General features: G+C 39.6%; 1 protein-coding gene across 1 annotated transcript; it reads left to right on the top strand.

The window, feature by feature from the left end:
• The first annotated feature begins 107 nt into the window (after positions 1-107).
• Positions 108-24,539, top strand: ZBTB10 (zinc finger and BTB domain containing 10). Its single transcript, XM_023921077.2, has 5 exons — positions 108-1,288; positions 8,357-9,254; positions 17,763-17,936; positions 19,843-20,018; positions 22,430-24,539. Exons 1-5 carry the CDS (start codon positions 365-367, stop codon positions 22,733-22,735), a joined length of 2,478 nt encoding a protein of 825 aa, XP_023776845.2. The 5' UTR covers positions 108-364; the 3' UTR covers positions 22,736-24,539.
• Positions 24,540-26,221: the final 1,682 nt, after the last annotated feature.

Here is a 26,221-nt window from a genome sequence, read left to right as displayed (position 1 = left end):
CAGGCCCCCCCTCCCTCCCTCCTGCCCGCCCCCCGCTCGCGCCCCCCCTCCCCTCCCCTGCGGCGGCGGCGGGCGGCGGCCGCGGTGCATTGTGGGCAGCCCGTTGTTCATTTGCCACCCGACCCGATCCGGGGCCTGTCGGGACGGAAGCGCCGCCGCCGCCGAGCGATCGAGCGGGATCCATTGTGGGCAGCCCCGCGCCCGCCGCGATCCAGGCCGGACCCGGGGGAGCGGGGAGCGAGCGGCCGGACTTCGCTTCTCTCGGCCGCCGCCCCCGCACGGCAGCCGGGCGCCTCCTTCCCCCGCCCCGTTCCCGCGGCGGACGGAGCGCTCGGCCGGGCGGGGGGCGCGGGGCGCGCCCGCCATGTTCGCGGAGATAAATCGGCGGACGCTCGCGTTCCGCGGCGGCGGCCTTGTCACCCCCGCGGCGGCCGCCTCGGCGGCGGGGACCGAGGCCTGGGAGCGGCAAGACCCCGAGGCGCTGAACGGGCGCGGGGCGGACGAGGAGGCGGAGCTGGAGGGGCTGGAGGCCGAAGAGCTGGAGGCCACCGCCGCCGAGGAGAAGGAGCTGCTGCTTCCCCAGGACGCGGCGTCGCCCCCCGCCGCCTCCGGCCCCATGTTCGCTGAGAGGAACCGCCGGACTCTGGCCTTCCGCGGCGGCGGGGGGCTCTTGGCCGCCCACGCCACCGCCAACAATGGCTGCGAGGCCGCGGCCTGGCCGCGGAAGCACTTCAATGGGCGGGGGGCGGACGAGGAGATGGAGCTGGAGGGCGCGGAGGGACTGGAGACGGAGGGGCTGCTGGAGGGCAAGGAACTGGTCCAGGACGGGGGTTCGCTGAGTGACAGCAGCGACGACGAGGAGGACGGCGAAGGGGGCAGCCTGGGCGACGGCAGCGGCGCCGAGGGCGGCAGCTGCAGCAGCAGCCGGCGGTCGGGGGGCGATGGCGGGGACGAGGCGGAGGGCAGCGGCGAGGGGGAGAGCATCCGGCACTTCCCGCTGGCCAGGCCCAAGTCCCTGCTGCAGAAGCTGCACATCTCCTTCCAGGGCTCCTGGCTCAAGGAGTTCCCGTGGCTCTACTACTGCCAGGAGACCGGCCTTATGTCCTGCGCCTGGTGCACCGCGGCCGCCGCCGCTGCTGCGCCCCCCGAGCTGATCATGTCCGGCGCGCCCCTGCCCGGGGGGCACGATGAGCTCTGCAAGGGCACCCGCAACTACAAGCGCACCCTGCTCCTGCGGCACCACCTCTCCGCCGAGCATCGCCTCAACGAGCCCGGCAGCGCCGAGCAGGTACGGGACGGGGAGGGGGCGAGGGAAGGAGGGAGGGGCAATCTCGGCCTCCCCTTTCGCATAGGTGAGGTTTTCCAGTGCCCACGGCATGAACTTCTTTAAATGGCTGCTCGTGGTTGTTGCTGCCCGGCGGGCTGGACACTCCGCGCTGCTCTCGCTCGCCGCGTCCGGAGCGGGAGCCGAGCCCCCTCTGGGATTTGGGGTGGCTCTCCCGCTGGATATTGGCAGGCATACAAACACAGTACGAGCTGTTGTTTGTGGCTGTACTCCGTTCCCGTTATCCGTCCGGCGCTGGCGGGTGCCGCTTTCATTAGTTCATCTGTTTATCTCGTGAAGATAAACCGGCGATGTGGGAAAAAAGTTCCGTACGAGTGCCAGTGTCACAGCACTGATTTAAATACGCTCGTTACAACTTCCTCCTGCGGTAGAGGCGGAGGGAGGGCAGTGTCCGGCCAGCGACCGCTTGTGAAATGGGGACGCGGCGGCGTGAAATTGGAATCGCTGTGCCGTGCTTAGCGGTGTAGCCCCGGTGCACTAATCGGATAACTCCGTGTATTTAAGTTCTTCGCGCTGAAATATTTTTTTTTTTTTTTTTTTCCGATTGTGTTGCTTTGGATTGAGTTGCTGAGCAAGAAGTATGCAATCGCTTGGTGTATGTTTGAGATAAACATGTGGTTTCCTGAAAGCCGCGTTACTATGCCAGCGCTCCTCTAACGCTGTAGGAGTAGTGAACCTCTCCACGTTCCCCGCTGAACTTCAAATTACTGTGTGTCTTGGCTGCTTTCTAGAGCTTGCTCTAGAACATATGTGGATGAAAAGCCCCTAAAGAATACCCTTGTTGAATCCGCAGCCTTCTGCAGCCTTTTCTCCTAGGGATGCCTGTGCTTCTAAAGTTCGCTCGATCGCTTCGCCGGCGTTAAAACTCGCCTGCGGGCATTAGCTAGTGTTGCTTCAGGGTAGGCTAGTCCTTGAATTGTTAGGCTCTTAGCCGGAATAAATTGATTAGTCACTCCGTTTTTATGCATTTAGAATTCAGTTTTAATTAAAACACCCACCTTGGTTGGGTAGCTTTATTTGGAATCTGAAATATAATGCGGTAGTTAGATTGAGGTTATTGCTTGAGCGCTCTAAGGAGCTGAGGGTACCTTGGACAAGAGCTGCTAGTCAAGTGTTAGGGCAGGATATGAGGATTACAGGATGACTTATAAAACGTACTAAGTGAACAATAGTTTTCTTAGAACTACTTGGAAAATGTATGCAAGTTTTATGTGAAGCTGTTGCAGGACTGCAAGGGAAACCTTATGGTGCATAAATACCGGTTAGCCATAATAATTTTTTTGGATTTACAAATGCTGCACTCACCTTCAAGATGATTAATACTACCTTTTCAGTGAGTGCAGTTTTATAGCAGATAAATTTTACAGCAGATAAATATTACAGATGTTTTGTGGTAGTAGGTCATCTTACTAGTTTTCTTCAGTCTTCTGGGATTTGCTATTCACTCTGGAGTGTTTTAGTCAAACTTGCTTTCAATTAGTTGTTTCTAATTAAGAAACTTTCATTCTTAGTTTCTTTCACTTCTTCATATCTTTGAAAGTGTTCCAGTTTTGCATAATGCTATTGCCGTATCTTCCTTTCTGTCTTGTTGCCTAGTTTCTAGCTTTGAGTTGTGAATGATTAGTCTGTAGAAGTACGTTCTGTCACTGTGTTGCCTCCTGTGTTAGTGGATGCTGCTAATCCCTTCCACACTTGGAAGCTTCTCTCACTCTGCTTTTGCTGTATTTAAATAAAAGCAATTCCATGCATTTTTTTCCCTACTCAGTTAACTATTCTTTTCTTTCTGTCCTCTTACCCGGAGTCTGTTAAATACCCTGTCTATAAAACTTAAAAATGAGAAGGGAGGACAGAATTTTGGCTTATCACAGTAGCCTACAAGTTAGTGTAAGTATGTATTTGAAGATTGTGTTTATTTGAAGACCTTTCATTGTCATGGGAATATTTGTAAAAATGAATCTCTGCTTTTATACCACTGATAGTTTAAGAAAAAATATTTGTAGTAACTGTGATAATAAATGAAACAGTATGATGAGTCAGTGATTCTTCTTCACTGTACTAAAGATAAGGTTGGGACAAAGGTAGCTGTAAAGAGATAGTGATTTTGTTTGAGTGGAAAACAGTGCTTTGTGCATCCTTCTGCAATTACATTTCAGTTAAAAGCTTCTCATGAGGGAAGGAATTGCAGTTTTTCAGGAGTCAGTGTAGTTTTCTTTGTGGTGCACTTTCACGTTACAGTTGCTTTATCAAAAACCTGATTAAGAATCTCTGTTTTCTTTCCCTTCTATGTTTAATTTCCGTATCCTTTCATACTCTTAATGGCACTTGAATTTCTTTTGATACATATGTTTAAATTAATACGAAAACAATAGCCCCATTTTTTTTCTAAATGCCATGATACCAGATACTTGGAACAAAAGTAGGTAATTTGTACCCTGACCGTATTTCCAACATACATAATGAGGCAGCAAAGCCGTTTAGATTTAATGAAACTTGGGAGAGATCTTTCAGCCTTTGTGTTAGAGACAACACACATGTATTATGGACTTGACAAGCCTCAACTGCAGGGCATGTTTAGCAGCTGCTAATAAACATATGGCATAGTGCCACCACTCAAGCACAGAAAGGAAATTGTAGGTGTTAAGACAGTAAAGCAGTGGAAATTTCTATAGGTCTGTTGGATATAACACTCGTGAAGAAATGAGTGATGATTTCAGTTTATTTTTGGGATACATTTAATTTGGAATGCCAAAATACATCACAAGTGGTTGCAGCTGCTGTAATTCAAGGGTATTGAGCTGTCAGCCGATGCTTCTTTCTAAGACCAAATTCTTGAATCTTTTTTGATTCTAATTTTTAAAATAATTTTTATCCACATGAAACAGTAAGGAAATCTATCACCTTGAAACTACCTTTGTTTTTTTTTACTGAACAGACTATTGTGTGGCAAGAATCTTAGAAGTGAATGTTTGCTGGGAAATCGCGGCAAAATATTTTAATTCTTTGATGAATTTGGGTCCATAAGATGCAGATTTATTGGCTGCTGGGGGTTCTTCCCTTCAAATCATCTTCTTAAAGCATTTTCTTTCTAGCCATAATTTAGAGCTAAGCTTTGGAAATACTGCCAGAAAAGCTTTCTCCAGTCTAACAGGCATGTTGGTTTAAAGCAGAAGCTCTCCAAAAGGAGGAAGGCCTTTGATGTGTTATTTTTTCCATGTGAACTGGAATTGTTTGCATTATGTGAGCGGTGATGAATGGAAGTCATGCTTCAGATGTTAGAGTTACATTACAGTGTTCTAAGTTAACTTCTTGACTTACTTTAAGCAGAGCAAAGAAGTTGAGGAGGAAGTCAGGCCTCAGGGTAAAGACTATCAGTGTATTTTCATGTAGTGTTTTTATCAAATTTCAAGTTACTCAATTCGATATTAGGTAATTAGTGAAATAATTGCCAAGTTGTCTGTGAGCGATGCTGTGTGTGTACAGTAACAGTGGAGCATCGTGTGCAGCTGATGGGACCATATTTTGAGCTCATTTTCCTCTGTAGCTGCATGTGGTTAAGAAGGTACTGATAGCTTACTTTTAAAAAAGATACATTTACCAGGGTAAAATTAATTTAGGGCCACAGGGAACTGCTGTAGAGCAAGATGTGGTAGGGGGGGAAGGGATTAAAAAATGTGGTATAACTACTTTTGATATACACGCAGCTGAGATGGAATCTGTGGTTAGATTGGTTTGGGTTTTTCTTAATTCTTCCTGCCCTCACTGTTCTTCCTCCCAGAGACAGAGTATGCTGATGGAACAGTAGGAGAAAGAGAAAACTAAACAAACTATACTTCTGGTAGTAGTTTTTGATCATCTGTGTCTGCTCCTGTTAGCTTTTGGACAAGTTTAATTAATGAATTATACATATAAAATAGTAATTTGTCTTTGTGTGTATTCAGAAAAGTCTGTTTGAAACTGAGTATAATATTAGTTTCCTTAAGCAGTCTCTGTTCTGTTACAGCACTTAATCTCACCCACAGAGAGAAGTTTTTGACTTAAAACACTGAAGATTCCACAAATTGAAATGAAATTGTGCTGATTTTCATCTTTTATTTCTTACTAGTGTTTATTAAAGGATGAGGTGGTTTGGTGTTGAAGTAACTTAGTTGATGAGAATATGGGGTCTGCATTCTGAAAATATAATTGGCATTTAAGCAAATACGATTAGTTTGTTTTACTCATTAGAAAAACAGAACCCTTATGATGATGTGTCATGTAAATAACAGACATCTGCAAATACACTTTTTCCTGTAATTATTTTCTGCACCTTACCTTCTGTTGAACTGTATTGTATTTTTTCCTGTATCAATGTCCAAATCTCTTGAGGTAATATTGTTTTATTTATTTTTCTCATAGTAAATGTCAGTTCTCCTTGTTATACTTGGTGTTCATAGACTTGATAACTGTCCAGATGTCAGGACTTCATTTGAGTTGTGGCACTAGGGTTAACTGTTGTACCATACCAGCAGTAGAACCGTTGGTTTTAGTACTGCAGTTAGTTTTAAAAATGTTTATGCACCCTCTTCTGTAAAGCTATAGTAGTAATTAAAGCTGTAACACTGATTGATCTCCTTCTCCAACACACACCCCTATTGCTTGGACACAGGTTGCACAATACCTCATTTTTCCACTCAACCGTTTGGTCTTGTCATAATGGAGATTTCAGTCTTGTCTTGTTGTAGCGCATTTATGATCTGCAGCTCCTCCTCACACTGCTGGCTTGTCCTGTTCTCAGGAAACAAAAACCTCACATTGTAAATACAAATTTATTTTTTGTCCCAGCTTGATTGGGTACTTATACTTGCTCAGTTAAAATGTACTCTTATCTCCATTATTTAATCAGACATTTGTCAAAACAAAAGAACTGCTGCAGGTTTTTTTTTTAAATTTTATGTGGTGTTTAATGTGTTCTCAGAGAGTGAAATTGGCAGCTATCATAGCATCTACCTAACATTTACTGTGTGAGGTGCAAGTCACTGATGATTGACGAGCATGACAGCACTTTAGGGTACCGTAATTTTCATCTTAATCTGATCCAGTGTCAGTGTAATTGGTGTTTTGAAACTATGCAGTGCTCCAGTGCTGGAGTGACAGGAAACTAGCCCAGAACCAAAATCTGCTGAGAACTCAGAATGACAGCTTTAGCTGTCCCACATCTGGAGCAAACTGTTTCACAGCCTTGATCTGAGGGAGTACTTGGGGTGTGTCAGAAAGTACACTGAAAATATTAAGATGAGGTTGGGCAAAGATCTATTGCTTGTTTTCACATAAGAGCCTAATTGCTTTTTCTTCTTCCCCTTCAATGAAGTACTTTTCTTAGAAGTGTAGAGATTCAGGAGCAACTTAAATGTGACAGCAAATTGAAATTTCTCTGCAGGAGATGCTGAAATGGCAGTTTCTGTTTTGGTTATACTGGTCCTTATTTGCTACTTATAGGTGTAAACACCATCTTAAATGTAGTTACAGCCTCAGTTGTCATTCCAGTGATCCACACTGGAATTATGAATTGAGATGAGTACTGATTTGATCCACTAATGCCTGTGGGGTGGAAAGTGACTTTTTAAATATATGTAGCTGGTTTCTGCCATAGTCCCAAATTAAGAGTAATACTTTCCTGCAACATGTATTTTAGCCCCAGCACAGTTTATAGGCTCATGACAGTGCTAACATTACCTTCTTAATACTGATTTTGACCTGTAATGTTGAGGCATGTGAGCTTTAACACCACCTCTAGCTCCCTGATCAGTGAGGTGTTTTAAGCGATGAGAGAAGAAAATAATGATATGGCTTGGAGCTATCCAGTTTTGAACTTCCCTTGTTTGCTAGGAAAGAAGAGACTCTTGGAGGAGATCGAGTATGAAACAGACTGTCATTGTTGCTGTTCTTGATGGCAGCATATGTCACCCCATATAAGTATGGTCTCAAATATGCTAGTCTGTGTTTTCTGCTTTCTCCTAGCTGCTGCTTTGTAGCATCTCTGAATCATCTTTATCTAAACATGAGTTAGAAGTCTTCTATGTTCTCCAAATCCAGTTCAGATCTCTTGACATCTCCCTATCTGAACTAATCTTCAGTAATGAATTATGTATTGGTGTTGGATTGCCTGAAAATATCAGGTTTTAGCAAAATTTTGAAGTCGTCTATGGTGTCACATCTTAAAAAGGTTGTGTGTGTTGTAATAAGTATTGTGCCAGTGTTGCCACTGGAAAGTCTGGGAGGCTTGTTTCAAGAAAGTCTGAGTTAAGTATTGTAATGGAAGCTTAAGTTGGGTTTTTCGTTTTTCTTTTTTCCTCTGGTATTTAGTCTGCTTGTCATGTGATACACTGTTTAATCCTAAACCTGCTGCAGTTAAAAACCAAAGGGTAAATGCTTAATTTGTAAATCTGTATAAGAAATATGTTTGCTGTTGTATCCACTTTAACAATATGTTTTCTTTAAAACATTCAAGACAGACTGGGACCTACAGACTTAATCCATGTATTTGTATCTCAGCATGAAGAAAATGTTAAATCAGTTATCAGGATTCTGGTTAATTGCTTAATGGAGATTTCTGGGGAAGAACAAGGGATTAAATATGTAGGAATCGTCTAGTTAAATTTTTGGAAAGAGAGGCTCCTGAATCCTCAATATATGTGGGTTAGGAATAACAAGTACTTCACACTCAACTATATTTTTCCTTACTTCTGGCTGAAATTTCCCTTCCTGTCCCCTCAAGGCAAATCTACTAGCTCTGTTTGTTTCAAACTTTGGGGGTGGAAGGTGCAAAATGAGAGCATGATTTTTAGTTTTCAGAAGTATCTTGTTAGTTATATATTCCTGTCTGCTTTTGTGACCAAGAACATAAATAACAGAAAATAGTTTGATTAAAATTATCTTCTTTAGTTTATTTTCATATCCTTATTATAATGCTGAAGAACTAAGGAGAGCATTTATTAAGAGCTAATTATGTTTGTGTGGTTTTTTTAATTGCAGGAGGCAGAGTTACCATCAGAACTGAATAATGAAGGATACTGTGATTTTAACAGCAGGCCAAATGAGAACTCTTACTGCTATCAGCTCCTGCAAGAGCTCAACGAGCAGAGGAAGAAAGGCATTCTTTGTGATGTTAATATTGTGGTGAGTGGGAGGGTCTTCAGAGCTCACAAGAACATCCTGGTTGCAGGCAGCCGCTTCTTTAAGACTCTGTATTGCTTTACAAACAAAGAAAGCCGTAACCAAACCACTGTTACCTATTTAGACGTTGTTGCTGTTCAAGGTTTTTCTGTCATCTTGGACTTCTTATATTCTGGTAACCTCGTGCTTACGAGCCAAAACGCCATTGAAGTGATGTCGGTGGCCAGCTACCTTCAGATGACGGAGGTTGTCCAGTCCTGCCGCAACTTCATTAAAGATGCCTTAAACATAAGTATAAAATCGGAAGCTCCAGAGACTGTTGTAGTGGATTACAACAGAAGATCTGTTAGCAGGGATGGTTTATCTCCAAGGGATCAAAAAGTTGCCAGCTTCTGGGCAACACGAAACCTTACCAATTTGGCAAGTAGCATAAAAACTGAGAATGATCCCTACCCTATTGATGAGGGCCAAATGGAAAGCTACCAAATGAATGACTGCAGTTGGGTCCAGGACAGCTCACCTGAAATGGCTGAAAATGAATCTCAAGGTGAGGGGAAAGTTTTCGTGTGGAACGACATGGGTGCACAGGGACAATCCGTTCAAGAACCTGGAAAAGCAAGAAGGAAAAACCAAACTGCAAAGAGATTTATTTATAATATACCACCCAATACTGAAGAGAACTCTGAAGATTGCTCAGTGTTGCAACCGTCAGTCCCGTATCCAGAAGAAGATTTGTCATTTATTAAAGAAGAAGCAGGTAAATATTGCTTAATGCCAGTAATGTCATTTGAAAATTCAAGTATTGACTGAAGTACCTGCCTTTGTGACTTTCGGTTTTTATTTTTTAAATTTATTATGCTGTGTGAGTAGTTAATGTATGCATTTGAAGTACTACCATTTACCTGCCTCAGTTTTTGATGAATTAATAGTTTTGAAAACTTATTTCAATTTAGAAGCCAAGTTTGGGGTGGATATGAGACACAGCTGGAATAAAATTATTTAGATGTGTCTCATTTCTAAAGCAGTTTAAAATGTATGCCTGCTTCAAACATCAGGGAACTGTGAATGTCCTGTCTCCTCCAGGGGCCCTGCTCTGCTCCTGCCTGTGGGGCTGGGGCACACAGGCGAGCAGTGGTTCCACAGTGGGGCACGTGGGGACCCATGGCTGTGCTGTGCCATGCCAGCAGCACCTGGGCACCACGGTGACATGTGCCAGTATAGAGCAGTGTGGGCTGGGACTGGGGATGTGTTTCTCCAGCACAAGAGACTTTATGTGCTTAATGAGTAGTGTGACACAGCAGAACAACTCTGGAGAAGCAGCTGTACTGAGGAGTGCTTCTGCAAATGCTTCAGAGGAGTTACTTATCTCTGGTCTTCATCTCTGAACTCTGAGTAGCTCTGCTTTAGCTTTACTTGGGGGTGCGTGCTTGTGAACTGAATTTCCTGTACTTGCCTTGCTGGCTAAGCTTTGTTAGACTGCACAGGCATCCTTCTGGCTGAACTGAGGATAGAAGCTGTATTTCAGGAACGTGACAATCACTAATAGGCCTCAGGTCCGCAGCACCAGGTTAGATCTAGCCTAAATGAAGCACCTTTAGCTGCAGATACTGGGATGCTGAGTCCTTAGCACCCACACAAAAATTCTGCCTGTGCTGAGCTGCACTACTTGCTCTAGTTGCAGTGCCATGAAAAAGGGCAGCAGAGGGTCTGGAGCAAGAGCTGAGGATGTGTGTATTAGCTGCACAAATACCAAATTTCTGATACTATTTAGTATATGATTTCTGTTGATGATTTATTTGGGGTAAATAGTCAATGTCTTTCACTGTTGGAAATACAGAGAATATGTCTACTGTGTAATGGCACCAACAACAGATATAAATAGTTGTTTGAATTCAGTGGAATTTTATATGTGTGCTGTGAAGATTTCTTGGAGAAATAACAGAGGACATGGGCAAGTGCAGTATGTTTAGTCCTTGTCAATTTTTGTTTATTTATTTATTTATTTTACAGAAGCACCAATGTTTCCAGTAACTTGTTATGCTAAAGAAATAAATTACAAAATACATCCATGTAGCATTTTGATGAAAAGAACTGTATTGGACATAGAGCATACTGAATCTGTGTTGCGGTGTTTGTCCAAAACCATTAAAAGTTCTGTGACTGCAGGGGGAAGTTTATTTTCTTGAGCTCTAAAACACTAATCAACTAGTGATCTCTGTGGTATTTTCAGAGCACAGCACATATGTTCCCAAGTACATAGTTCCCAGGTACATTTTCTGTCAGTGTCAGAATTCTTTTGGAAGCCATATCCAATATTTTTGTAATAAAACCTTCACATTTACTGAGTTCTTGCATGTATGTTGTTTGAAACAAGAAGAGTGACTGAAATAGGGCTTGGTGTAGCTTACTTTTCACCCGTAGTCTGTTCTTCAGCTTTTAGTATTCTTTCTCTTCTACTTGTGGCTCTTTTCTTTGCTTTGCAGATAGATTCCACCCTTAATTGCTCTTCTTTTAACTGCTCCCTCTATGCCAAAGAAAAGGTGGAAGAGGGAGGAGTGGAGAGTTGGAGGAATGTCAAGAATGAGTTGTAGAGTAACCTGCAGGTTATTCAATAACTTCTTAGTTTGGGATTAAATTTCTTGTGGGTATGAAAAACTACCAAAAATAATAGGCCCCGAGGTAAAAATGCATAAGAAAATATCATCTGGAATAGATATAAGATGATTCTCTAAGAAGAAAGATAAAGAATAGTAAATTCTTGTATTCAGAGCTAAGAAGTGTGCTCTCCTGTTGGTTGTTAAAAGGGGAACAAAGAGCTTCTACTGTTATGCTTTGTCATATTCTGATGGGAATAACACCATCAGAACTGTCAGTTACATGCTGTGTGTGTTTCTGTGCCCTTGATTTAGGTTTGGGTTAGTCTGGTGCTTTTGTGATGGGAAATAAATACTGTAGATAGGGTGGAAGGGAAGCCTACTTAAGATCACTTCTCTCACTACAAAAATTTATCCCTGAAGCCACTTCCTTGAATTCTATAGTAAAGGAATTTTCCAGTTGGGTACAGTTGGTATGTATTAGACAATAAACAGTAAAGGCTTTCTGAAGCATCTGCTGCCCCTCTTGTTCCAGTAAAGCAAATATGTTAAACTCTTCTTGCTGAACATGAGTTTTTCTACACATATCCAATAAGGATATGTCAGCTGCTTCTTCCTCTCACCCTGTGTTGCCAGTGAGTTTATATTTAACACCTTCCCTGTAAAAGTATCATGTTGGTGAGCTTTAAAGAAACTTTAATAAAGTTAGGATGGATTTGAAATTCCTTGTACTGTCTTGCATTTACTTACATTTTAATTAAGTTTTCAAGACTTCTCCAGTTTTAGCTATATTAATTAAAGTAGCTGTTTAACTAAAACATTGAATGTTACCTCCTATCTCAGTATTTTCCCTCCTAGTTGATAAGCTGCTAAAAAAGTCTTTTACTGTTTACAGCCATCATTTGTCCTACAATTAACCATTTACCATGGTGAAAATAACCATGCCGACAGTCAGCATATCACAGTCGGTGTTACAGTGTGTTTACAAAAGTTCATAAAAGCTCAGTGAACATAATTAATCATATTCTTAATGTCTGTTCACAAGGTGATTTTGTCAATTTTCATCACCTCTTGGGTATGTCTTTCATCTGGGCCTGGTTTGTTTTGTGTTGTTTTTTGCACAAGTGTCCTATCCTCAGATGTCAGAACACAGTTGTGAAGTATTGCTTATGCTTTCTGGAACTGACTTGATTTTTAGGAGACTTGCATGCAATATCCCCGTAGCTTTATGAAGCAACAAGTGTATAATTTGTTACTGTGATTTTCAGGTTAGATAAGTGTACTCTGGTGGGGGCGAGGGAAACAATAACACCACATGCGGTATTAAAACAGCCCTTGGTGGAACAAGAGGGTTCCTGACTGATTTTGTAGAGGTTCTTAGGGAATTTAATTCAGCTTGCTGTAGAAACAACTACTTTCCAGAAGGATACAAACAGCAGCTAAACCTGCTTACAAAAAATGTAGTGCTGGTCCCGGCTTTTGTCATGATGCAAGGGAGAAGCATGCTGAGGCTTTACAGTAAAGACAGGTATCTTTGTGTTTGAAGAAATCAAGATTGGTGGACTTATCAAGACCTATATATATTTCTTGTTAGGGATAAACCCCACTTGATTGACTGTTGAAAAAAGAATTGTATATTTCTCCTACTTTTCCATGGTATTATAACTCTCAGATTTTCTTTAGACCTCAAGACGATACCCTGATTAAAAGATTGAAGTTCCTTCGTGGACCTTTAACCACTTTATTTGCCCCATTCCCTATGTGTAATCCTGTAGTGAAGGTGTCAAAGGTTTTTAGAAGTCACCTGAAAACACTGCAATATCTGAGGGTCAACCTCTTCCCCATTCATTAAATTTACTTCTCCCAGGGATCATCCCAAAGACAAACAGATCCTCTCCTCACATTCTCACAGTATGGTCTGTCACTGAGCCTACAGCTCCAATCTTCTCTGCCTTTTGAGAAAAATCCTTTTGAGTCCCAGTGCAATGCATTGACTTACTAAAAAAATACCAATCTGAAGTGATGATTTTTGCATTTGTGAAATATTGATTATGATTATAGCAACTTCATAAATAAAAACAGTCTATGAGAATACTTAACTCCCCTGCAAATAAATGGTATGCATGAGGAAAATTCTTTACTTCCTTGTGTTTCACTGGTATAGTTGTTGGAGGAGATCAGCAGAATAGTTTTGGCTTTCTTGGGAAGGAATTTTTCAGGGAAGGTATGATAATCAAGTTGAAAAAGAAGTGGGTAGTATATTTGGCATCAGTTGGTCTTCCATCAGGGGTAGTTGATGTTAGATCTGACTCCATAATCATGGCAGTATATCACTTTTTCATGAATGAAAAATAGTAAAAATTTGGAATAATAGAGTACGAGTAAGATTGCGTTCGCAAAATGTCTTAAATATGTCTGAGCCCTCTGTTGCAAGAGCAACTTGCTGTTGAGCAGTAATATGCTTCTAGAATAAGCCTTTTCAGAAGAAACAAGGTTAAGGATGTGAGGAGTACTCTGGGAACAAAGAGAGTTTCAAGATACTTTCTTTTCCCCACCTTCCCAGTATGTCAGTCTTGGCAGTGCTGTTTCCTCCCTCATGTTACCTAAGATAAGCAACAAATCCAGCTCTCTAATAGAAATCCAGATTGTATCAGTAGATTACCAGTGCTTTCTTTACAATCCTTGAAAGCTATGGCCTAATTGCTTATCCTCTCTACTTTCTGTCTTTTTTAATTGCTCTAGATGAGCAGTCAGTGTCAAAAAGTGTAGTGAAAAATAGTATTTATATTTCTCTTCTTTTGGCACTGTTTCCAGTGCTAATAATGTATAATAATAATAATGCAAGGAAATCAGAAGTTTCATTCACTACAAACAGCTGTATCTAATGCAAAGTTTTGTATGTTTTCCCTTAATGCACCATATGTGTTTCCTTTTCTATAATGACCTATTGAATGGTCAGTGAACTTCTCATTATTCCCCATATTCAGTAATGTATCCTATTGTGCCCCACCCCCCCCAAATCAGCATATTTCTAGCTGCAGAAAAAGAGTGAAACTTGGCAAACTAAGGATGTTTCTGGCTTAGACATGTTCTTGCTTTCTGGTGATACACGCCTACCTCTTGCATTCAAAACTGAAAATCATTCTATCTAGCTTCTAGTTATCCTTTTTCCTGAGAACAAATGCAGTAGAACATAAAATCCTTTCATAATGTTTTTGATAGCTTTTGTTAGTGGTGTGAAAGCCACGCAACCACTTCATTTTATTTCACACTGTCCTTATCTCTTCTCAAATCAACATAGTGTAAATTTTAGTGCTGATGGTTAATCATCTTCTTTGTATTGTTTTATTTTGTATTATTTTGGCTTTGCTTGTTGTTGACTTTAATAAAAGATGAGATTACTGATAGCCTTTTATCCATGCAGGCTAGAATGGGTAAATGTTTGAGGTTAACTGACATTTGGATTATTGATTTACACGTTTTAGAAATCAACTAAAGTGTTAAAAGGTAACCTGAGATCAGAGAAGAGTTGTGGTCAGGTGGCTTGGTCTGGAGACAGAGAATATTATTGCTTCTAATTAGCTGCTTCCCGCCCCACCTGCCAAAGATCTCCCTTACCTGTCTATACTTTCTCCCTTTGCACCTCATCTCCTGTCTACCTGTACAACTGCATCCATAGTTGCTTTCAGCCTCCTATCAAGAGTCTATCATCTGGCTTTAAGTTAACCAGAACAGGTCAGATGATGATTGTCTAGTTTTGCAAGCAGGTTTCAGGGGGCAGTGGCCTGGGTGAGAGGAGAAATGGGATATTATGAGTCACAGGGGTCTACAAATATGTTGTATTCTGGAAGCTTACCTGACTGTAGGCTCTATATCCATCTGGGGAAGGTAGTAGAGGTTAGGTATTGCACTTCCAGCTTCCAGTCTGTGTGTGATTCAAGTCTATCCTGTTTGGATGAGCAAGTAGACACTAAAGATGCCTTTTTCGTGGTTTTGTTTTGAACACATTAAATGTGTGCTTAATCTAGAAAACAGATTTTCTAGGTCAACGAATTATTCTAAGAATAAGCATTAGGTTTAATTATTATCTACTTAGTCATGTTTACAGGGACTGAAGCTTGTGTAGCAACCTCTTATCTCTTGTGGTATCACTGCTGGTGTTCTTTCATGTTATACGGGGTCTTCTCTTCCCAGCTGGAGGTTGAAAGATTTAGTAGCTACTACCTGCACCGGATGACACATGCACAGCTGACTGATGCACAGCTCTTAAATCTGGTTGGCTCTATGCTGAGTCTCATGCTAAGATCTTGAACTATGCAGAGGTTTGAGCTCCTAAGCCCTTCAAACCTAAATACTAGCTGTGTACATAAATGTTTCTAGTGAAGTTTAATTTGTGTTCTCTTAAATACAGAAGAATTGTCAAAGTGACAGTGTTACAATAATGTGCTCAGCTTGGTCCAGCTCTTATCTATGGTCAGTCTTTGGTGTATGCTTATTCTGAAGGAAGCTATACAATAGTACCTGTACACAGCATAGCACATTACGTCTGTGTGCAGAAAAGACTTGGGTCTGTTGATCTTACAGATATTCATCCTATAAGGGAGGAAAGAGTGCTTAAAATATTTTATTACTGACTGACCTTTCACTGTGCAGCTACATTTTGCTACAATTTCCAGTACAGGAGAAAAATCTATAAAGAAAGGATCTAATACTTTAAGCATTATAAAAGTATTTTTTGGTGTTTTTTTTCCTCTGCTAGATCCTGAAATCTACTGTAATTTGGAGGCTTTTAGCCTTAAGATCAAGTCATCTTTGCTCTTGCTTTGCTTTGCTCAAGACTGTACAACACTGCTTCCTCACTCATTCTTTCTGTGTTACAGAAGGAAGTCATCTTCCTCACCTCAAAGGAATGTGTAGTTGGCATGTCTGTAGGGTATCTGTGTTCTATTCCTTGAGCTGTTGAGATGCCATTGCTGGAGTCCATCACTCCAAATTAGTATAAGGAGTTCTTGCCTCTTCGACATAAGACAAGTTATATCAGTAATTAAAATTAGTCAGTAAGTAAAAAAATTACCCTATCCTCACTGTTCTGTGTTTCTTAAGGGAGAGGGAGGTTTGTTCCCTTCTTTCTTTTTAGAGCAAAATAGGTGGTTAGATGAGCTACAATACTGCTATTTTGCTTCTTAATTCACTCAAGCTTTGTTTTTTAAAAGCTCTGATGGAATGCCTAGTTTGGCAGTCATGATCCAGCTTTGCTTGTTTGCCATTGTCTAATGGTTAGGATAGAATTATAAGCTTCCTACTTGTTAAGTGATATCCTTTTGAACTGTTGTCTTATGTTGCAGACCAGATGACTGCTGCCAATGGTAATACTGCCCAAGCAGTAAATGAAACTACTGTATGTGTCTCATGCTGTGAGGATTTGTAATCTGTACTTTTTTTCTAGTAAAACTGCAAATTGTAAGTGTTTAAATATGCAGCTTGCCACTAGCTGCATGAAATTCTGGTTTAGCCTAAGAGAATTTCCTTTCCTAAAAATTCCTTAGAATGAACAGTGTAGGGATAAAAAGTCTTTGGGCTATTAAAATGCATAGTTTCAGGCTTGAAAACAAGAATACATCTCCTCAAGACTTTTCACAGTGGTGGCATTGGGAATCCAGTGTGATGACCCAACTACCATCCAGATAAATAAAGGAAATCTGCCAGTTACCACTGCAGTTTGTTTATTTAACAACTGTTTGCCTGTGAGGAAAAGTAATGGATATATAAGTTCATGTTTTCCCAGAAACTCCTGTCTTGGGGATTGGGGGGAACATTGATTTGCACTATTGCCAGAAAAGCTTTTGCCTAACAAATAAGATTTTGTTGATTTCTTAGTGAAACTTCATTGTGTACTATTTATAGTTCTCTTCTCTGTGCTCTGCAATAGTGACTCCATGTTCACTGATGAAATTCTTACTTGTTATAAAGTATGGAATTAAGCAAAGATCTTTTTAAGGCATTTTTCACTTCTGATTGGTTTACAAACACAAATAAACTGAAGATCTTGTCTTAAGAGCAACTGTAAATACGCAAACTAGTCGTTTAAGCTGTTATATTCCAAGTAATTACAGTCTCTTGAATTGATGTGGTTATGGAGTAATGGAGATGATTATTCAGAAAAGGATTTAGACTTAGCTGTAGGATCCTTTATATAAAGGTATTTAAAGCACTGTATATAAACCATGGAGATATTTTAAGGCAATAAAAAAAACCCCTATGCCTCTAGTAAAAAATACTTTTATACCAGCTAGACTACCTATGGCAGTCCAGGTGAAGCCACTGCATGGAGAAGTTCTAAAGAGAATCCAATGGAAAACCTTTCAGCCCCCTCATTATGACAGTGAGGGAATACATATCCTTACTATCAAAGTTCCTGTAGTATGAAAAAGGCTTTGAGTTTTTCTCAGGATGGGGAGAAGAAATGGTGGTGTGGAGAGTAGTTCAAGGGTCTCATTTCATTGAAATTAGGAATGCAGTTATTTTAGTATTAAATACTGTGTGAAAATACAATTACTATTTTAAGGTTAGAAACTTGGCACAGTTTAAAAAGGATATATATTTTGCTAAACAGATTAGACTGATAACTGATTAGAACCCAGGAAGCTAAAGTAAGAATGTGTCTTTAATAGCTACTTCAAGTGACTTCAAGTATGGACTGTTGCCGGGTACTTCAAATGACTTCAAGTATGGATTGCTACCGGGTACTTCAAGTGACTTCAAGTATGGGCTGCTACCGGGTACTTCAAGTGATTTCAAGTATGGATTGCTGCCAGAATCTTGGCCAAAAGAAGCTTGGGAAAATGGTAAGTGTATCTGATGGAGAGTAGGTTGGGCTTTTTCCCTCTGATAGGGGTTCTCTAGCTTTTATATCTCCGCTTGTAATATTTGATTCATTCGTATAGAGGGTTATGAGATTATTTAGTCTTCTTCCATATCATTTGCCTTTCTTCTTTGGAGGGAGGAAGAGGAATTCAGATGTAGGGAAGAGTGAAAACAGAGTGTGATTTATATCAGTTCTTGTATTGTGACTGATTGTGAAGGTACCTGAGGTCTTTGAATAACCTGATAGCTGCCCCATCCTTTACTAAGCTAAATACAGATAAATGGCCTTTGAAATTGAAAACGGATGGTGAAGATACGGAATTATATATAATTTTAAAAGGAGATCTCAACATACGTCTTGCTATTAAAAATAAAATACTTAATTGCAATGAATGTTTTTTTGTTCAGTGCAGCTGTAATTAAGCCTTCTTCTGTCAGTTCAAGCAAGCAATTATCTGTAATTATTTTTCTGTCTGAAAACATACTGAAAACACCACCATATCTAAAACATCTTAAGCAGTTGTTGCTAGTTCCTTACGCACTACATAAAGTCTTCAGTAAAAAGAAGATATCAAGTACTGGGTAATAGTAATTCTTACCTCTTCTCTTTAACTTTGAGCTATTACTGGGATGTGGCTTATGGTTTATTTTAAATGTTTTGGGGTTTACAGTAGAAGAAATTTGGTCATCAGAAGGTGAAATTCTCTAGCAGTCAAGAAATTTGAAGCTGGGTCTTAGGAAGTCTGCCTGTTCTTAAACCATTAAATTCTCCTATATCTTGCAGCCCTGATGTCTGCCTGTATAGGACTTACTCTTCTTCACGTAAGCCATTATGTGATGTTGAGTTGACATGCAGCTAACATGAGTGCTGCAATAAGCAAACTTGTGAATATTAGCAAAAATGTAACTTCCATGTTATGGTGGATTTAGAACCTAAGAAGAGGCAACTCTAGATACAGGCCTGTGAGCATGTGCACATAATACACAATTACTTACGTTTTCTTCCTGACAGCCTGAACATTAGAAACTCTTGCACATAATAATGTAGCCTTAGCCAGTGCTTTTTGGATGCTTCTAGATGGCTATGATTATTTTCATAAATTCTCACCTGTAGCAAGTTGAGTCAGTATGCTATTATCAAAATCATCCTGTATTGCTGTGTGGCCTTCTCCATGTCATAGAATTCTGTCTTGTTCTTTCTTCACACAGTAATAGGAAACTGTATTTTAAATCTGTTTTGTATGTATCCTTTGAGCAAACTATATAGAGTTCTCCTCCATCATAAGGAAGAAGTGAGATATTGCTACTTCCAAAAGTTTTCTTCTGTTCTATTTATTTTTATGGTGTTAGATCAAAGTAGAAAATAGGTAAAATGTGAATTTTGCTACCTCTCAGTGTCTTACTCCTTTTGTCAATATTCAGTCTTAATTAGTTCTACTTTCTTTTTATTGATTTGTCAAGTCAGATCTTGGTGAGTTCTTGCATGTAATTCTCAGTAGAATATTGGGATAGAAGATTGTGGCTATCTAAATGCTTCAGAGTTAGAGAGTTCCTAATCCAGAGGAAAGTGTTTTCTGGTATAATGACATCTAGGAAAGCGGAATATTGGTAAATTGTAGTTAACTTACTTCAGTTAATGAAATAAGACTTCTGTGGTAAAAATGCCTTGGTTACGAGTAGGTACTTTTCTACTAGAATTGTACATGCAGAACTTAGCAGCATTTGTGATTTCTGCAGACAGACCTTGTCCTGATTTGGCTGATGAAAAGTCATGTGTTTTGCTTTATTGTTTTGGCACCTGTTTATTTTTGCGCATCAGGCAGATTATATCTAACTATTTTTTGTGTGTTTCATCATATTTTCTCCTGATGGCTTCTTATCTTGTAGGTGATTCCTCTGCTTTAATCATGAACAAGTTGAAGTGTCCACACTGTAATTATGTAGCCAAATACAGAAGAACACTAAAGAGACACTTGCTCATTCACACAGGCGTGAGATCTTTCAGTTGTGACATCTGTGGGAAGCTGTTTACACGAAGAGAACACGTAAAGAGACATTCCTTGGTAGGTAATCTCAAGTGTTCGTGTATATGTATGCACATGTACAAGTGGGGTTTTATGGGGCATTTCAGGTATTTTGGCAGTTGGAACAAACTGTTCTCTGATTTGACATAATGTAAGTTGTCTTATCTTGATGTGAAGTGGATGAAGATAAACATTTCTTGGATAACTGTGCCTCTTGTTTTCTTAATGAAAAATGCAGCGTCAATGAAGACAGTGATTTCACGATTATTTTGAAAATGATGTGATAAAGGGATGCAGTGTATATAAGTATTCTGTAGATAATGAAAAGCAGTTTTGGCTTAGCTTTACTGCAGTAGAACAGCACATCATGGTCTATAATGCTGCATCACCATTTTCTATGAGGGCACCCTGTTAATTCAGCAATTGCACAATATCTTGGGGTAGTTCTGAAATGTTTATTTCACAACTAGACAAAGCTATAGTGTATTATCTGCTTTAAGATTCAGAAAGAAAGAAAAATATCTGATACAGAAAGTAAACATCTGTCTGACTTGCATTCTGCCAGTACCATAACCAGCAGTTAAGCTTTCACTGTCCTGTGCATGTTGCATAACTCAGGATTTGACTTGAGTACTTGTTTATCTGAGAATCCAGAGAAAGTATTATCTGTCTTGGGTATTTTGTAGGTACTTTGTATATAGTCTATGAGGAAATGAAGACTTTGTTATAATAAATACTATATAAAATCCAAAGTGTGTTTTAGGGCAGTAACAAAAGCAAGCTTTTGTTGGTGGTGAGAAAATAACGTTTGTCCAAACTGTTATTTAAAAAATCCCTTCATTTTGCAAGATGTTTTGTAGATAGACAGAAAAAGTTTGTACATGGATTGGGGTAAATTGCACTTCTCCAGGGTGCTGCACCTGGGTTGGGGCAACTCTGGTTATCTATACAGGCTGTTGGATGAACAGGTCAAGAGCAGCCCTGCCAGGAAGGATTGGGGGTGCTGGTGGGTGAGAGGCAGGACATGAGCTGCCAATGTGCTCTCTCATCCCAGAAAGCCAAATGTATCCTGGGCTGCATCAAAAGCAGCGTGGCCAGCAGAGTGAGGAAGGTCATTCTGCCACTCTAGACACCCTGTCTGGAGGACTGCATCCAGCTCTGGGGTCCCCAAAACAGTAAGGACATGGAACTGTTGGAGCTACTCCAGAGGAGGGCTATGAAAATGATTGGAGGGATGGAGCATCTCTCATATGAAGAAGGGCTGAGAGAATTTGGGCATTATTGCCTCATTGATGGCCATGCTCCTTCCTTTGTGGCTCACCAGAGAGTGGGACTTCAGTTTTCTGTCCTCCAGTGTCTGACCAGGACTTTTAGCTGAAGTTTTTTTTTTTTTTTTTCTCCAGGAAAGGAGATAAAGTCAGACAGCTGTGGAGTGAGCTCAGTGCAGTTCCGTGCTTTAACAGAAGTGTCCTTTCCCTGAGGAAGTCAGGACACTTTATTTTTTTTTTTTTTCCCCTCCCTTCCCCTTTCAGTTTAACAAACCTTAAACATTGTGCCTTGTGTGAAGTAGTATAAAGACTCTAGAGGCTGAGGAAAGCACATGTATCAGCTGTACCAGATTATACAGCAGAGCTGAAGTAACTATCTGTATCATGACCTAATTTCTTTTTCCCCTCATCTGGGTGGTAATTTCTCTTTTATCTAAAATGCAGCTTTTTCAATGGGACTTCAAATGAGATATTTAAGCACATAATTATAATCTGTTGTGGGAACACCAGATAGAAGAAGGAAGTCTTCAACTTAATTTTCTTGTAGATAATAACTAATATACATGGTTACTGAATAGAGTTACTTGTACAAGCAGCATACTTCCAAATTTACAGTTGGTCAACAGCAGCCTTCTAATTTTACACACAGACTCAAATACAGGACAAAAAAATTACCTAAGGGACCTGGAAAGTTGATGTTGGTTTTAATTGTGTTGGGAGGGAGAAGTCATGGAAGAAGATTTTTTGGTCTTTGAATTCTTGAATTTAATAACTCTTGCTTGTTCTTAATATTTCTAGGATTTAAAATTGTAAAAAGCGATTTTCTAAACAAGTTATCTTGTGTGCAGTGTAAGGGTTTGCACTGATTTCATTGCTTTTGAGTCTTGTTCTGTACCCTGAGGAGTCATGAACTGAACATTCACCTGTGTACAAATCAGGTGACCTGCTGAGCCTCCAACAAGGTGGTTTGTTTGTGGGCAGTAGTTCATATCTCTTGAGGAATATATAAATAGATCTTCAGTAGTCCTTCCTTACTCTGAACAGTGTTGGGTATCTTTTGGAAAAGTTAAAAATAGGAATTTTTGTGTTAATAATTATTGTTATTGTTAATAGTGTTCTAGTACTTTATGCAAATGTAAGCTGATATGCCTGTATTCAGCTGTGAAAATTTCTTTTCCACAGGTGCATAAAAAGGATAAAAAGTATAAGTGTATGGTGTGTAAGAAGATTTTCATGCTAGCAGCCAGCGTTGGAATAAGACACGGATCACGACGTTACGGAGTTTGCGTAGACTGTGCAGATAAATCTCAGCCTGGAGGGCAAGAGGGAGCAGACCAGGTGCAGGACACAGATTTCCCTAGGGATGAAGAATACGAAGAAAATGAAGTGGGAGAAGGCGATGAGGAGCTTGGTGATGATGTAGAAGAACAGAATGACCAGTCTCGATGGGATGAAGGCGGGGAAGTTTGTATGCCTTTAGATGACTGACAGAGCATATGACTTCAGGGTGCTGCAAATGGACACTTGCGGATTGACTGTTTGAATTTCTGGACTGAAGGCTTGCGAATAATGGTACAGGCTGGATGGTAGTTATGTTGCTGTGAAAATGTAGGGTCAAAGCCTTATAGCAAAAAAGGATTATTAATTTTTTTATGATATTTGCACAGGACTGTACAGCATACAACCGTTTGGTTGAATTATACAGAGTCCTCACATCTACAGTCAGTTATCAAAAGAAAAATGTATTTTTTATTATTTATAGGCTATAGCTACTTGGGTCCTATTCAGACATAGTAGTAACTGTAATTATGTTACACATTCATGTATCTGTTAACATGAATGAAGAAAATTGCAACTCAGTATGAAATACCAAGACAGCTTTCCCAAATCCACTCGTACTTTTGTCAGTGAGTCAGTGAAGCTAATTTGAGCTAGTGGCTCATTTTCCACAAGCATGTCTTTGCCATACAAACCTTACCTCTCCTGTAATCTGATAGGTGAAAGCCAATCATTTAAATATGCGTCATGGATATTGCCAACACCGTATTGAAATTTGGGTTGAAAACTTTTGGCTCTGTGCTGGCAGGTGCTATGGGTGATAAGCACTGGAGAAGTTGATAATGGCATTAATTTAGTGTCTGTTTTTAAAGAAGGTTGTTGTTGATTCATCAGTTTCAAAACGATAATGCAGAAGAAATGACCAGTAATGAAAATAATAGACTGATCAAAGCATGGTTAGCTCTTGTGCCACTTAGTCAAAAGAGACAGTCATGCTAAAAAATATCTGATGTAATAATGTTTCTTCCCTCTTCTAAGGCTCCCCTTCTCTCAAATTTTTTTGGTTTCCCTGGTGTATACCTCAGTCCCACAGAATAAAAATAAAAGGAATGGAGAAAGTGTCATATTAAAACAACTTTTTGGTCAATAATTTCTTACTTGTCCGTTTTTTGGCTAGTTTATGTGATGTGAATTGGACACTAGGCTGTTGTGCCCATTGTTCATCATTGAACACAAACTATTTTTTATTCTTTTGTACTTCATGGGTTGTTGTTAGTATTTAATGTAAACAAACTACATTTAACTTGCTCATTTGCTGGAATTTTTTTTTTTTAAGAAAAACAAAAAGTCCAAAGTAAACTAATGCTCTTTGAGCTGTCTACTTTTCAGGAAGATATGCTCCCTGTGCTCTTTGTTTCAGATTTTCTAGGAGGCATTGAAACTTGAATTTTTGTAGCCATGTAGTTCTCTCTTTTTTTTTTTTTTTTTTTTTTCCTAAATTTGTAATATTGTACCAATGATTTCAGGCCCCTTTCATAGGGAGGGGAGGGCATTACACCTTCACCTTAAACTCCTCTGTGTTGTCTAGCCTAAGGCAAGTGAATTCAGGCAATCATTGGAACAATAAGTCTGATGTACTATTATGTCACAGTGAGTAAATATGCAGAGCATTTGTCATGACACATAGCTAGGCCAGTGTGACAGTACTGTATAAAAAACAATTGAGGGTCACCATATTTTTCAACTTTGTTTATTTTTAAAATGAGTATATTTTTTCCTATTTTATGTCAGGTAACTAAATTATGGTAGTTGTGTGGATAATGAATTATGCTTTGATGGACAAAATCTTACTGGTGCTCCATCTGATCAAAGTTGGTATGTATTTAAAGAGACAAGCTTTACTGTTGTCCATAGAACAGTAGCATAATGTTAAGACATTGTTTTTGCTGATTGAAACTGAGATGATGAGTTTGAACTACGGTTATATGGGAATTAAAATGCTTTTTTTTAATCATCCACTTGTTTCATTGGTAGTTTCCACATCATTGTAAACCTGACATGAATAGTTTTTTTGGGGAGGGTTGGGAGGGTGGGGTACCTTTTTTTACACTGAAGATTACATTTTATTCTCATTGTTCTAGACTGAAATGAGTAATGTGTAATTCTGGTGGGGTCCAAAGTAGAAATTAGTTGGGCAAAGATGATATGAATGAAAAGTATTTTAAACGTTAAAGTAATGTTCTGCTTTGTGAATATGTAAGTATAGCATAAAGATTTTTCCATCCCATTTATCCCTTTTAAGACCATAGTTTACAATTGGTAGATCTGTCTATATATATAAATATATATATATATCTGAAATTCACCTAAATCTGCTTTATTAGAATACTGCTCACTTAATGCTTAGAATCTGGACCTGGCTCTACATTCTTAATGTATTTTCCTTTTTTTTTTTTTTTTTTTCTCTTGTTTTGTTGGGATTTTTTTCTTCAAGGTATGAACTTATTCTCTTGGAACTGAATCTTCTTTTACTACTTAAATCATTTATGTATATCTGGTAAATTATGACCAAATTTGTTGTTAGACTGCATTACAGTAAATCGAAATATACACTTGGTACACTACAGAATTGTTGTGCTTTTGTTCTGGTTCTATTTGGAAAAGCAGGCTTGAGTAGACATTTGTTATTTATAACTCTTCAGTTATTATTCACTGGCCTTAATATTCTGTTGCATTGTGACAATCATTATTTCCTTGGTAAAGCTTAGTAGCTTGCTTTTAGAAATTGTATGTAATTGCCCATGGTAGGTTGGAGAGAGAGGGATGACTGTCCGTAGCAAATGGTGTGAAATACTTCAGTGAAGGTCCACTGTTCTTGTCTTGGAGAACCGTAAGAATTTGGATGCTGTCTCCAGGCTGGCTTTTCTGAGTTGTTTTATTTAGACATTATTTTAAATATGCTAGCTTGATTGGTAGTTCTAAATTAATAAAATAAAATTTCTGAAGAACTAATTCTTGAGGGACAGCTCAAGTTTCTTCACTATTTTAAGAATTAGGAAGGCATTTCTCTTTGTGCAAGAAATTCTTTTCCCCAAGAAATGCTGAAGTTGCTCTAGTAACACGGCAGTGGATTTTATCTGTTTTGAGATTTTTTTTCCATTTTGAAAGAAAGCTGATGCCCTTAAAATGTCATATTTATCAAATTAAAAGACACTCAGTCTTTCATTTTGTCCTCTGATAAAATAATTCTCAATCATGTCTGTTAGAAAACTAAGTTTGTCTGATGTTGGGATTTCCCCTTTCTCAGTGGGTTTTTGTTTGCTTTCTGGTCTCTTCAAGCAGTGGTGGGTATCTTTTAGAGATAATCATGCAGAGCGTTTTTTGGCAGGGCACTGTGATGCAGGACATAATTTAAATTAGGAAGTAAATTCACTTTAGATTCATAATTAGAAGTTCTGGTCAAAATAGGTCAAATGATGTAACGAAGACACGACATAAAATGTGTTTGTCTTACGTCAGTGTTACTATAGTGCGTTAGAAAGCATTTTTCAATTGTAGTGACAGATGCATCTTGCAGGGAAAATTACATTATTACATTTTCCAATTACCTAGACAAATTTTGTCATTCAGCTTGCAAACAATCCTCTAGTAAAATAATTTTTGCTGTGAAACCAGTTTTGAAAACCAGAAGTTGTA

This window comes from Cyanistes caeruleus, chromosome 1, assembly GCF_971803275.1.
Source record: "Cyanistes caeruleus chromosome 1, bCyaCae1.hap1.1, whole genome shotgun sequence".
Classification (NCBI taxonomy): domain Eukaryota; kingdom Metazoa; phylum Chordata; class Aves; order Passeriformes; family Paridae; genus Cyanistes; species Cyanistes caeruleus.
This window is presented reverse-complemented; position numbering and strand designations above follow the sequence as displayed.